The sequence below is a fragment of the Mauremys reevesii genome, linkage group 11, assembly GCF_016161935.1.
Source record: "Mauremys reevesii isolate NIE-2019 linkage group 11, ASM1616193v1, whole genome shotgun sequence".
In the NCBI taxonomy this organism is placed as follows: Eukaryota; Metazoa; Chordata; order Testudines; family Geoemydidae; genus Mauremys; species Mauremys reevesii.
The window spans coordinates 59965957-59979080 of record NC_052633.1 but is presented as its reverse complement, the minus strand read 5'-3'; the positions used below and the strand labels follow the sequence as shown (position 1 = coordinate 59979080).

The window sequence follows — 13124 nt, the reverse complement described above, 5'->3', positions numbered from 1 at the left end:
TGTGTAAAATGATCACTTTACAATGTCAGTCAAATGTATTCAGAAATTACAGAGCAACAGATGACTAATAGGAAGGTTTGCTAGTCCTATTTCCTACTGATTTTACCACAAACATGCCTTTTATGTATTCAAGAAATGTTGAAGCTATGCAACTTCTATTGGAAACTGAAAAGAGCCACATAGATGTAAAACTTTTTTTTAATCCTGTTGACAGGTTGTCTTGCTTCCATATCTTATGATTGCTTAAAATACTGAAGTGCCTAGACCAAACAGTGAAGAGAATCGTTTTTTGTTGAATTCTGAAAATTAGCTGTCTTTCCTGAATGACTAAAAATAAACACTGAATGTGCTCATTGTTTAAATAGTTAACATTTATTCATAGTGGTATCTAACCTATCACAGTTATTTCTTGGCCTCAGCGTAGGAAAATACCAACAGTTACTCACAGTGGTATTTGAGTGACCAACTGACTTTTCAGTGGTAACCACCCTACTTCAGCTTTGCAGCCGGAAAATGGGTGACTTGTCCTTTTTCTGTATTTTATGCACACACACACCTGAATGCTGCTAAATGAATATGATCCAAGCCTTTTCCTGTTACATACATTAGGTGCCAATCAGTATAACATGACATAAGACAGTTCTAACTCCTCCCCTCCTCCCCCCCAACATGATAAAATATAATGGGAAAAGCCCTCTGTAGAGAAATGACCCCGTACCAGGAATTTCTGGTCACATTGATTGGAAAGAGGCCAACATCTGAATTATGTATTGCCAAAAACAAAATGAAAAAAGCATTTATGTTAATGCTTGTGATACTTTTATGGACTAAGTAAGATGACAGTGGTTGGCTCAGGATATTGGTAATGAGACACGCAGGTTTTTATTTCTGGATCACTAGTCTGACAAACTTTATGGAGAGAGAATCCTAACTGCAGTTCTTTTGTACAGTTAATTCTGCAGAATGGCCCTATTACTGTATTTATCCAGCTGTAATTGGTCTGTATTGTGCTTAAATGAGGAAAAATTGCTCCCTTACAGATCCTTGTCTTCATGGAAGATGCAATATAAAGCTAATACATCTTTAATGTAAGCAAAATGTGTCCCCAATGGAGAAGTCAGATGACAAATTAGAAGAATAGCTTTTTACATTTCTGGATTAAACCAGAATCAGAGCAGAGATGGGATTATGTTACAGGAAATAACTGTGCATGCTGACTAGCATTTGATGTCTGCAATTGCTCGTTCTGAATAATTGTTCACTGAAAATATTGCACCTTTTTGGTCCAAACTTCATTAAGAGTTGAGATACTCAGCAGACAAAATTTGCCCATCTTGGGTTATAGTATTTTATCTGACAAATCGCAAAGATTTAAGAGCATTTCATAGGTAATATAGTCTGAGTAGAAGGAGGTACAGTAATGATGGACCATGTACCAAGGCTGCAGCAAATGAGACAGATGGATTCTATACTGAGAATAAGATGGAGAGTGAGAAATGGAGAACTAGAGAGGCAGTCAAAGAAACTCTCTAGGAGGAATGAGACTGAATGTTTTCCAATTCATACCACAAGATCAAAAATTTTGTTTGAAATTTTTTTGTTGCATTGTGATTTTCCCTCATTCTTGACTGTTTCCCAGTTTAACACCCGTACATTCTGCTACATGTACTGTTTACAAAAAGTTCTAAAGACTTCATGAAACAAATCAATCTCAGTTTCTCCTATCCCTGCACAATTCAGTGCAATAAAAAGGTAGGGAGGCACATCACAAAATCAGTCCCATTTCTACAGGACTCTGAGGCTTGTCAGTTTAACATAGTTTGAAACTTCTTTATTGTTTTTTAATACTTAACATTTCCAGCTTAACTTTCTGTAGGAACAGAGCCAGACTCCTAATGGGATGAAAGCATTTTATGTTGCTGCTTAGCATCATAAATCTTGATCAATTTCCAGCACCAATAGGCAGAATGGGGTTGCTATTATTGGAAACTTGGAAAGTAAAATGACTAATATTCTGTTTATGCCCATTGGCCGTTGCTATAAACCAGCAGTTACTATATGATCTATATTAGCCTATTTTTGTTTGGCTGAGTGTTTACTTGGAAACTGTGTAATGTAATATCATGGTATGATTTAATTACTCCTCGAGTTCATGGTTTTTTTAGCTTTTTATCGTACGGCTGTAGTCTTAGGAGTGTAGTCTTGGGGGTGAAAATTATTTACCTGAATTGCTATAAATGAATGATGGGAATGTGACTTAGACAAGTGTGTCTTGCTTTATAGGTATAACGTGGAATGCCAAACTGTTGAATCTGCAAATGATATCGTGGTCCCATCTTTTGATGAAAGCAGAAAACACTGCATTTTTCAGGGCGATCTTTTGCTGTTCAGCTGTGCAGGATCCCATCCAAACCACAAACGAATCTGCCCCTGCAGAGACTATAATAAGGGACAGGTTGCACTTTGTAAAGATTGTCTATAGCAGCAGCACCTTGCTTTAGTTTGTGGACAAACAAAGTGGTTTTGAGAGAACTACTTATACTTCCTGCACTTTTGTCCAGTTGTCTTGCTGCAGGTCGAGCAAATGCTGCCAAGCGGAATTCTCTGAGAAGAGGGATTCATAACGAATATCAAAATGATTTTTATTTTTTTTCTAAGTGAACACTTGCAGTGGAGCTCTTTGAAATCTTCCACCTACTCAAGGAGAAGAGAAATGACGTTCCATGCTTTGTAACAATTTGGAGATCATGGCGAAGAACAGTTTGTAGAAAATTCCCAGACCCATCAAACTTTTTGTTGTTTTTTGGATGAAACAAGTGTTTTCTATTTTTTTAACAAGTTAAAACATCCTGTCATCATCAGCTAAGAATATGAACATCATTCCAGTACAAAATTGGGGAAAAAATGTGCTTGGGGGGGTGGGGGAGATGACGACTTTTATTATTGGGGCACTATTTTGGGTGCTGCTGCAGCTTGAATGGCTATTAAATGGTGCATTTCACAAGAACTTGGAACCACAAGGTAACACAAATAACAATACATAGCTGCCTGCTCCCAGTCCTTTTTTAAATCCTCACGTACTACAAGGTACCGTCTGCATCACAACTACTGTACCGGAGCACTCTAAACAGGCAGCTCTGAGAATGTGAGGATCAGTGGCTGCCAGAGTGTGACACATCCTGTTGTTGCTTGAGTACTGATTATGATTGTGGCATACTCTGGTGTGGAACAGCCATGGAAGCATACGGCCATTTTAAAATGGACTTGTTGTCGTCAGTTTACCGGGTCTGTTTAGAGAGTGATCCTTGGAATTTGCCCATGCTTCTGTTGTTGTCTGCCTATTCAATGTACTGTGTGAAGCAAAAAGTATTCCGCATCATTTGAGCAATATTATTTGATCCTCAGTTTGCTATACCTTACAGTAGTTAAAGCATTACTGCAAGATGGAGAAAGGATCAACTAACTATAAATTATTGTATCATAGGAATGTGAACAGTCTTCATAACAAGCTCTGTTTTTAAAGAGGAAGATATTTTAAAGAGCAATTATCAGAGAAGGAAAACTTCTTAGGAAAAATATTGTTGATCGCTTTTCTGGATTCTTTGTCCTTTTTTTTTAAATAGGCGGGCCAGTGATGCATTTAAAAACTACAGTTAGTTACCAAGAGTTTGAATTGAAATTCAGCCTTGTTTAGAACAGTGAACTAAATCTTTTTAAGTAGTAACATTTTTTTTTTTTATAAAGAGTAAATTTCTATTTTGTTGCAGCACAAGCTAACGTTTGAAAGCACTGTTCGTGGCTGGGAAAAGTTATGTTAAATTAGAGGGAAATGAATTGCTTAGTCTGCAGTAGGATTTGAAAAAGACCATAGTAGCAGGTTTAAAACTTGGGTATTTCCCAGTCATAACTGAAAAACCTCAATTTCATTTTTTCCTCCCCTTTCTTTGTGAAGATTTAACAAGCACTACCCAGTCTCTCCATTAATGAAAGTATAGGCACTTTAATATTTTTCTCTAGAATATATCAGGTTCACTCATTTTTATACCCATCATTCATTATCTGTGTGAGAGTATTGAAGTCTCTCATGACCTACCAAAGACCAAATAAGGGAAACACGACTGAAACTGTCAAATTATCAAGAGAAGTTAACAGAAAAGTAAAAGTTCAGTTTCCAACTTGAGTGTAATTTCAAGTATGTTTAAATTAAATTAAATTAAATTCAACACTCCCATTTCATTGTTACACAATGTAACAAGTACTGCAGACTAGATAGAAATTGGTGTCTAAATGATAGAGTATCCAGAAAGTATATATGGCAGGTGCCTGTGCAGCAGTGTTGATCAATAATAACTGGGATGTAATGATAGTAAAGCTTCTGTAATTGCAATAATTCTACAAAAATGGAACATAACTGGTTACTTATTAGGCATAGTTTTGTATGAAAAGAAACTGAGCAGTTGTTAGGAGTGTCGCAGGCATTCCCTCAGTCAGCCTGGATGCTGTTTGCATTGGCTTTTAATATCCAGGCAGCTCTGATTCTTGGCTTTTTTTAGGATTGGAATCTGAGGTGCCTCAACAGTTCATTTAAGGTGTTCTCCATATTCCTGTACATATGATACGACTACAGCCAGAAGAATCCCAGGCTTTAAAGAAAATATGCGCACCAATTTGGGCCTTATATCTGGCATTAACTTATTGGTTACAACAGAATCTGCCTTTTTGTGATGCAACCTGAGTTTCGGTAATCAGAAATATAATAAGTTAGATGGAACATCACATCATACATTGGCAATAAAGACTTGTGCGTGCGTGCTTAAATAATCCAAAGCACCATGGCCTACTGTAATATAACAATTAGAAAACATTTGCTGTTTTAAAAAAAAAAAGGCACTAAGCTGTAAATACACACTTGCTTGTTTCTTACCATTGTATGGAACACATTGCATAATACAATTGTGTTTTGCCTCTAAAAACTGAGGATAGAGGATTTCTGCTAGTTTGTTGATACTGCCATCTCTGATGCACTGTATTGTTCAGTAATATAGTGCTGTCAGCGCAGTCTTTACCACAGCAGGGGGAGCTATGATCTCTGTAGTATTTGTTTATTTCTGAGCTACTGAATTTTGTTACTGTATATTGGAGAAAGGCGGGAGGAGGAGAGAAAACCATTAAGCTCCTTCCAGCAGCAGAAATCAATGATTTTTTTTTGATGGGAGGAAGGGGGGATAATCAGTAGGGCTACATCCTACTCCCACAGAGAATTTTGGGAATTTTGCTGTTCCCTTCAAAAGTCCTGCCCAATATGAGACATTTTCCAAGGACTTTGTTTTGTTGTTGTTGTGTCTAAACCTTGAAGATGCTGAGCTCTCTTTTCAAAAGGAAAAGTACTCTTGCAATGTGCAGCTTCAGTTTTATTTTCTGAAAGAGAGAAGCGTGTTAGATCATGGAAGATAACTTTCTGCATATGGATATTCTTTGTTTTCAAATTCTGCTTTGCTTGCCTTGAAGACTTATTGGATAGAAAAAAACTGAAGTTGCTATCAACATTTAGTTTTGTTTTTTTTCCTGTGGTAATAGTCTTTAAATGTATAAGCAAGTGGGTTCTTGTACATCTGAACACTCCATTTTGCAAGTAAGCACTCAGGCAGATGCATAGGGTATTATTTTAGAAATTATGAATCATTCACTAAAATTGTTGAACTAGATTGTTGCCCATTTTTTCTAAAATGTGGACACAATCTTCTGTCATAAACGCCACAATTAAGCTGAGTCTTTCCCCTCTTACTTAAATAATAAATGTATAGTCCACATACTGCACTTGAATGATGGCTTTGTGGAAGAATGATTGGTTATAAGATGGGATTGCATTAATGTATGTATTTTACTTTATTACTGAAACTCGCACTTCCTTTTTCAGACTTCAGGTTTTTGCAAGAATTAATTTTGGATACACTGACCTGTAATTGATGGAAATCAGGTGTGTCAACTGAAGTATAACAATCATATTATAAGCTCATAAACATATCCGTCATAAATCAAAAAATTCTTTTGTTTTAAACTTTTGTATTTTTTGTATGTGACCTGATTTTTGAAAAATCTTATTCCTATGAGATTAGAAAACTTGAGAAAAGAATTTACATAATTTATTAAAGTTAACATAAAAGGCTTGCCTTTGAAAGGTAAAGTTGGTAAATATACACTGTTTAAAAATGCCAGTAAAAACCTCATTTATTTCATATATGCAAGTTGATTTGCACATGTATAACTAGATAAGCTTTTTGCATATTTGGCTTAGTTTTCTTTGTGATTGTGTCTCTTTTGTTTCTCTCTTTGTAATTTATTAGTTACAATTGTATGTTTTGCCTAATGTCAGATTAAGTTACTTCTGCAAATATTTAATGTTTATGTGCCTTTATTTTTGGATGGATGTTTGGAATGTGGGTACTGTGTGAACAAGTATAATGGAACGCTGATTTTAGGGTTTAAAAAAGTCCTTGTTGCTATATAAATACTAAGTGTGACTTCTAAAATGTTTTTTTAAATAGCTGAGAAAAGCTGTCTAGAAATATGAAGGAAAAGACATAACTGGTTCTTTGCAAAGAATCACCATTGTAAATGTAATATCCTTTGTTGAATATGTGTGGTCTGATGGGAAGATAGTGCATTGGAATGCAATATTTAAACATAGCTCTCTTGTTTAATGACCTTGGAGCAATATAGATCCACTATGCCCCACAAGAAGACAGTGAAGAGCTGGAAGTAGCTATTAAAATTGCCAAATGTGAGTTTAAGGAAATGGGAGAGACACATTAAAGATTGTGAAGTACTCAGATACTTCAGTAGTGGGGATATATAAGATAGACATGAGTCTGGATGCCTGAAAATGTTTTATTCATTTGCTGGCACTACTAGCCAGAATACAATAGTTTGCTTTTCATGAGTATCTGACTTTATGCAATTAGAGTCCATAATTAAGAGGGAACTCAGGGTACTCAGCACCTGGCAGGCTCTTGGCAAATTAGAAATGTTTGTCTTTCCTGCAGGAAAAGGAGATTTTGAATAGCTTATGATCAAATTTCAGTGTAGCAAGATCTAGGGGACTAACCTTGGAAACGGGGGCCAGGGACTCCTAGGTTCCAATTGCAGCTCCATCACTGATTTCTGCATCATTTTGTAAGTCATTTATTGCCTGATTTTTTTTTCCAGAGGTACTTAGGGCCCCACAGCTTCCATTGACTTCAAATGGAAAATGGGGTCATTAACCTGTGTTTCTTTTCCCTCTGTACAGTACAGCTTCTAATACCTATTGTGCTTGCCTACCTCAGCTTGGTGGTGTGAGGATTTTAGCTTGTACTCCACTTTGAAAATGCACAATACAGTGCAACATAACTGCTGGTGTGCCTTGCCCCTTTATATGGCTCACTTAGCCAAGTTACATAGATGATTTGGAAGCTTAGGGTTACATTTTTAATATATACAAGTCCAAATTGCTTTCTCAAGTATGTCTGGCTCACAGTGCATTTAGGGCCAGATTCTGTTCCCATCAAAGTCAATGGTGGAATGGACTTGAAAGGAGGCTGGATCAGATTCTGGTAGCTTTTGCATCTACCACCTCCATTCTGTTTTCTTCAAATTAAGAAAGCAGCTACTCCCTTTAATAAACAGGAGGCACAGTTTGATGAACGGGATTAACAGTTTGATTCAAATGGGATAAAGGTTTCACATTTTAAGTTACTTTTATCAATGATAGGTTCTCTTGTGCATCTGTCAGTGCATCTGAATTGTTCACTGCTATGATGTATCTTTCTGCCATGACGCCTCGTTTATTTAAAAGTGTATATAATTTAATATTTTAAATAGGTTGAAGTTTTGTTTGAATATCCATTCACCGGGGGGTGTTTCAGTGTCTAAAGAAAAACGCAGATGACAGATTCCTATTATGACAATCTTCAGTGGGAAGTGAGTGATGAGTTGTTGCTGTAGCTCTGATTTTATTCAGATGTACTAGTTTTGTTGGCATGGTCACAAATATTAGCATGGCTTTGTGATATTTGGGCCACAGCCACTTCACTTTTATCTCTTCATTAGCAGAGCTACATCCACTTCTAGTTCTCCTTTGTCCCACTGTCTTCGGGGCGGATCCAATCAATGAGATTTTCAATTGGCATCAGTCTGCTTGGAACAAAAACAGGGAAGGCTTAGGAGGCCTTTAAATAAATGTATTGCTTTTGCTGTAAATCCAACCTTTCCATATATTGCTTTAAAATCTATTATTGAAACAAATCTTTTCCTTCATATTTTTAAACTGCTTTATAGAAAAATATTTTTTCAATTTGTTTGAAACTTTTCAGTATAGTGCTAGCTAATAGAATAAGAACGTGTCCACAAGATCAGCAAACTGATTCCTGAGCACGAGTGCAGACTGTAGGAAATGTATAGCAAATGCAAATGGCTGAAGCTTGGCTGTCTCCCGTTGAGTTATCAATCCTATCCTTGTTCACAGAGCTAAATGTCTGAACACAGTTCAGCTACCACAAACCTCTTATTTATACTTGTACATGGCTTAATTTTAATTTAAGTCCTTTTATGTTAATACTCTTAAAAAACAGCAATACTATTTTGAGTCAGCAGACCCACTCTAACCCTTCAAGAACTCAGCATTAATTTAATTAATGTAACATTGTCAAATAGTTAAGACCGAGTATTTGCTCTGCTTTAAACCCTAATAAAATAGGAATAACCTTAACATTCCAAACACAGAACCTGTTTTAAAAATCCACTTACTATAAAATCTGTAATGGCCTTCCATCTGCTGTCTGCAGGAGAGATGAATACTAGCGGTGGTCTAGACTGACAGTGTGTCCAACAGCACTAACCTGGACTACCCATGTGAGTAAAGCTACTCATGTGCACAAGTTCTTTAGGATCATAAGGGTGCATGTTGCAGCATTGCAATATTATGGACCCCTCCCTGTTCCTACTGAAGTTAATGGCAATGTGTCCATTGACTTCTGTGAGAGGAGACATTTGCATCGCACTGAAAGTTCTAACCCTCTGGTGTCACTGTTAGAAAGCATGAGGCCAAATCCACTCCAACCCTCCCCTGTCCATGCATCAAGGGTTCAGTGTTTCATGGTGCTGGACACTGGCCCTGATCTAACAAAGCAGTGGCTTAGCTTTAAGTAAGTGAATATCCTCATTGAGTCGATTGAGCTTACTCCATTTTGCTTAAAGCTGAAGATGTGAAATGCTGTGCTAGATCAGGAGAGAACGTGCAGTACCTTGAGTGATCAGGCCTCATAAGAGCACAAAACACACAGGGCCAAATTCATCCCTGCTGCCACTCTGTTAGATTCAGTAGGGTTATACCAGGAATGAATTTGCTGCATTCATTAACAATTTTTTTGCTGTAATCATTGATGCTGGAGACCGTAAAAGAAAGTAACCCCCTTGGTTTGTTCTCCCTAAGAAATACAGGGAGGAACAAGGAAATGCAGTATTTGCCAAATGGAAAAGGAAATTACTAGGGTCAGAAATGTTACCTGGAAGATTCTGAAGCTATTCAAGAAAAGGTGGGTGGGCGGGTAAAAAGATAAATTTAAATACTATCATGAAGTATTTTGAGTTTTGAAGGGCCTAATTCTGCTGTCTTTGTTCACAGAAAATTTTGAAGTCAGTGGGAGATTTTGCATGTACACAAGAACTTCAGGGTCAGGCTCACTTTATATGTTTTCATTTTTAACTATCTCTTGAAATTTAGTTTTTTGCTTTTCTGAATGGTTGTGTTCCACTATATTAGGTTCAAGCGGTTTGATTCACAATAGTACAAGTTGCAATGGCTGGTAACATATTGTCAAATTATTGAAATTCACTAGGATGGGATTCTTTAAAAATATGTAAATGTCTGAATGTGTATTTTAATGGCATAGAACTACACTTTGATTTTGCTGTTGTAGAGAGAACTAGGGAGAACTTTATTTTTCAATAAACTTTTTCTTGTGTGATTTGGATTTGTGATTGTATATGTGCTTAAATGGGAATTCCACCAGCTGCAGTTTTTGCAAGGATCGCATCAATGTGATTTGCATTGCAACAGTTTGTGGGCTGCCCATATATCTGTCATGAAACTCTCTATTCAAAGGTGATTAAACAACAGTAAACAATTCTGTCTAAATGGATCGTGGCAGATAAGACAGCTAGGGAACCAGTTCTTTACATGAGATATTTCTTGAGGTGCGGGGGTATAAAATCTGGTATTTTTAATTTACCAGAATTTAGCAAAATAAGCTAAATATACAAATTGAAAAGATGAGATTTCATTTGAGGAAAGCACATCAGTAGCTGAATGTCCTCGGATTCTTGAAGGATTTTTATTACACAAATGTGGCAGTGGAGTTGCTATGACTTTAAGAGACTAATATGGCAGGTATTCACAGGCACAATAAGCCAAGTAGTTCCAGAAGAAGAGCTATGATCTCTTGGGTCAAATGCCCCCTTATTTTAAGTAGACTTTCTATGTATTTACATTTCAGACCTTAAAGAGCTTGTGAGTGTTCTACAAATTTGCTTTTGCAACAAGTGACCAAGCTTGAAACTTTAGGCAACATGCTCAGCTGGTTTAAACTAGCATATCTCCATTTGACGTCCATGTAGCTATATCGGTTAACACCAGATGAGGATCTAGCCCCTTCTCTCTAATTTCCTGCATCATATCATGAGATACCACTAGTTGGCTGCTTATTGTATGTTTAAAGAGATTTGGAGTGTGAATTTACCACAGATGATAGGTGCCAGATTGAGCACTCTGAAGACTGAAGTCCTCCATCCAGAAACTGGTACAGCGCCATATCTCTACAGCACAAACTTCTTACGCTACCCTGTCAATGTACCTCAGCTGTTACCCTTCTGCTGAGAGGTTAGTTCACTCTCCATTCCCTTTCACTTCTTGATGTCCCGGCTGAGGCCAGCAACAAGTTTTCCAATTGGGGTCAATTTCCGTGATGGCTTCTGGGGGGGTGCAGATGTTTGTCCTTGGGGACTGGAATGGGATTGCCAACTCTGTTTCTTCTTAGCTCTTTGTTGCATGTTCAAAGGCCTGTGCAACTTAGTCTATCCCTTCTCTGCTCTCTTTTCGCTAGCCCTATTTTGTTCCCTTTGCTCTGTCTGCCAAAGCTGCACACCTGACCTCATGCTTTGCTTCCCTCTTTCACTCTTGTTCCCAGGCCACTTTCCAGGAGGCCACAAGTACCTTCAAATCTGATCTGCCAGGCCTCCACCTTTACGCTATCAAGGAGTTTACAGTTTAAGGCAAAATCCAACAGCATGCACTGGGGGAGACAGAGAATAACTATAAGTAGGTTGTAGATGTGGATATGCAGGAAGGTATGTTATCTGAATGGGTAGACCTTAAGGAAGAGAGGTTTTGAGGAGGGATTTAATGTACTTTGGGTGAGGCTGGGGGAGGTGCTTTCTAGATCTCTCTCTTGCTGTTTGTCCTTATACATCTGGTGTGGACAATACGATTCTCTTTGGGAGTGCTAACCTTTTTGGCAGTGCTAAAATGTGATAGTAAAATCCACTTAAAAATACAATGAAGACCAGCTCTCTTTTGTCAATATTATGTTTACTATTGTAAAAATGCCCACGTATATGATCAGTACTAATAAACAACTGTAATTTGCTGCTTTTCAAGTAATATAAAAAAGAAATCTCTCATTTTATTGCTATTAAGTTTTTCTTTTGAACTTTGATTTTTGTATGTGTACAAGAAATGTAACTGGAAATTGTAGTAGTACAGAAATAAAAGTAAAATATGGATTCTTCATGATGGTCCCTCGATGTATTCAAAATGTGAGTGTGCTTGCGCCGGAGCTGGAAGATTTTAAACAGAAGTGTCCATTGACCCACGTGATCATCTTATGTTGCCAAGTGTTCCAGGTGAGGTTTTAAGAGGCCATGTGGGGCAATGCTCCCTCAGTTCCTTATCTCGGAGTCAGAATGATCTCTTCACGTGCTTATAGTTTCTATGAAAACAACTGTCTGTATATAGTTCTACTTCTTTCATTTTAGTCCTGTAAATAAAGTAATTAATTAGTGTACCTACTTGACCCATACAGGGCCTCACCAAACCAACTTGGAGGATTATGCCCCGCATTCCGGGGTTTAAAAACTACACCTCATGCCCTCATTCATTCTCTATGAGCGACAAGCACACACTCGTCATATATTTGGAACCCAAAGTACCAACAGTACCTGGTCTCGTGGCACCAATGGCTCATGTGGGACCCTTATCACCAGCCGTATCAGTCGGTGGCCTAACACCATCCCACCCAAACCCCTCCACTGGACCTGATTGACTGGGACCTGGAAGAGGATCCAGAGCTCGACCTGGTACCACCGGTCCTGGTGGCAGCTACCTCCTCTCCAGACAAGGCCCTGATCCCCCTGACCCTCTCACCTCCTGACGACCACCATCAGTACCAGGAGTTGCTGCAGGGGGTGAAACCTCGACCTAGACATTCCCTTGGAGGAGGTCCAGAACCAACTTCATCAGGTGCTGGACATTCTCCAACCTTGGGGACTGGCATGTGTAGCTCTGCCTGTTCAGGCCGTCATGCAACCCGCACAAACAGTGTGGCACAAGCCAGCATCCTGTGCTCTTATGCCCAAGAGGGTGATATGCAGGTACTTTGTGCCGGCTAACAGGGCTGACTTTGTTTTCCCTCCCTTTGTTTTCCCTGGTAGTGCATGCGGCCACAGAACACTCACTCCAGCACTCCTCTACCTCCATTCCTCCGGATATAAGGCAGCGAAGCATCTGGACCTCATGGGCCACAAACTGTACTCCTCCGTGTCCCTGCAATTCCACATCTCTAACTACCAGGTTCTGCCAGTGAAGTATGATTTTAATAATTATGCCAAACTGGCAGTGTTCTTGGAGGACATCCCACAAGACAAACATCAGCAGTTTCTACCCTACTGGCCTAATGCTGCCTGCTGGCCAAGTTTGGCCTCTAAGCCATGGTAGGTGCAGCGGACACATCCTCCTGCTCCCTGGCCATGGAAGTGGTGATGATGTGGGAAGCATGGCCCCAATCGTCTGGGTTTCCCAGGGAGTCCAATCC

General features: G+C 38.6%; 1 protein-coding gene across 3 annotated transcripts in view; it reads left to right on the top strand.

Annotated features, from left to right (window-relative positions):
• Positions 1 to 11586, top strand: part of MGAT5 (alpha-1,6-mannosylglycoprotein 6-beta-N-acetylglucosaminyltransferase) — a 235215-nt gene extending 223629 nt beyond the window's left edge. For all 3 annotated transcript variants that reach the window (XM_039494729.1, XM_039494731.1, XM_039494730.1), the window contains exon 17: positions 2284 to 11586. In XM_039494729.1, coding sequence (XP_039350663.1) covers positions 2284 to 2482 — 199 coding nt within the window. In that variant the 3' untranslated portion in view covers positions 2483 to 11586. The remainder of the gene's footprint in view (positions 1 to 2283) is intronic.
• The last annotated feature ends 1538 nt before the right edge of the window (positions 11587 to 13124 follow it).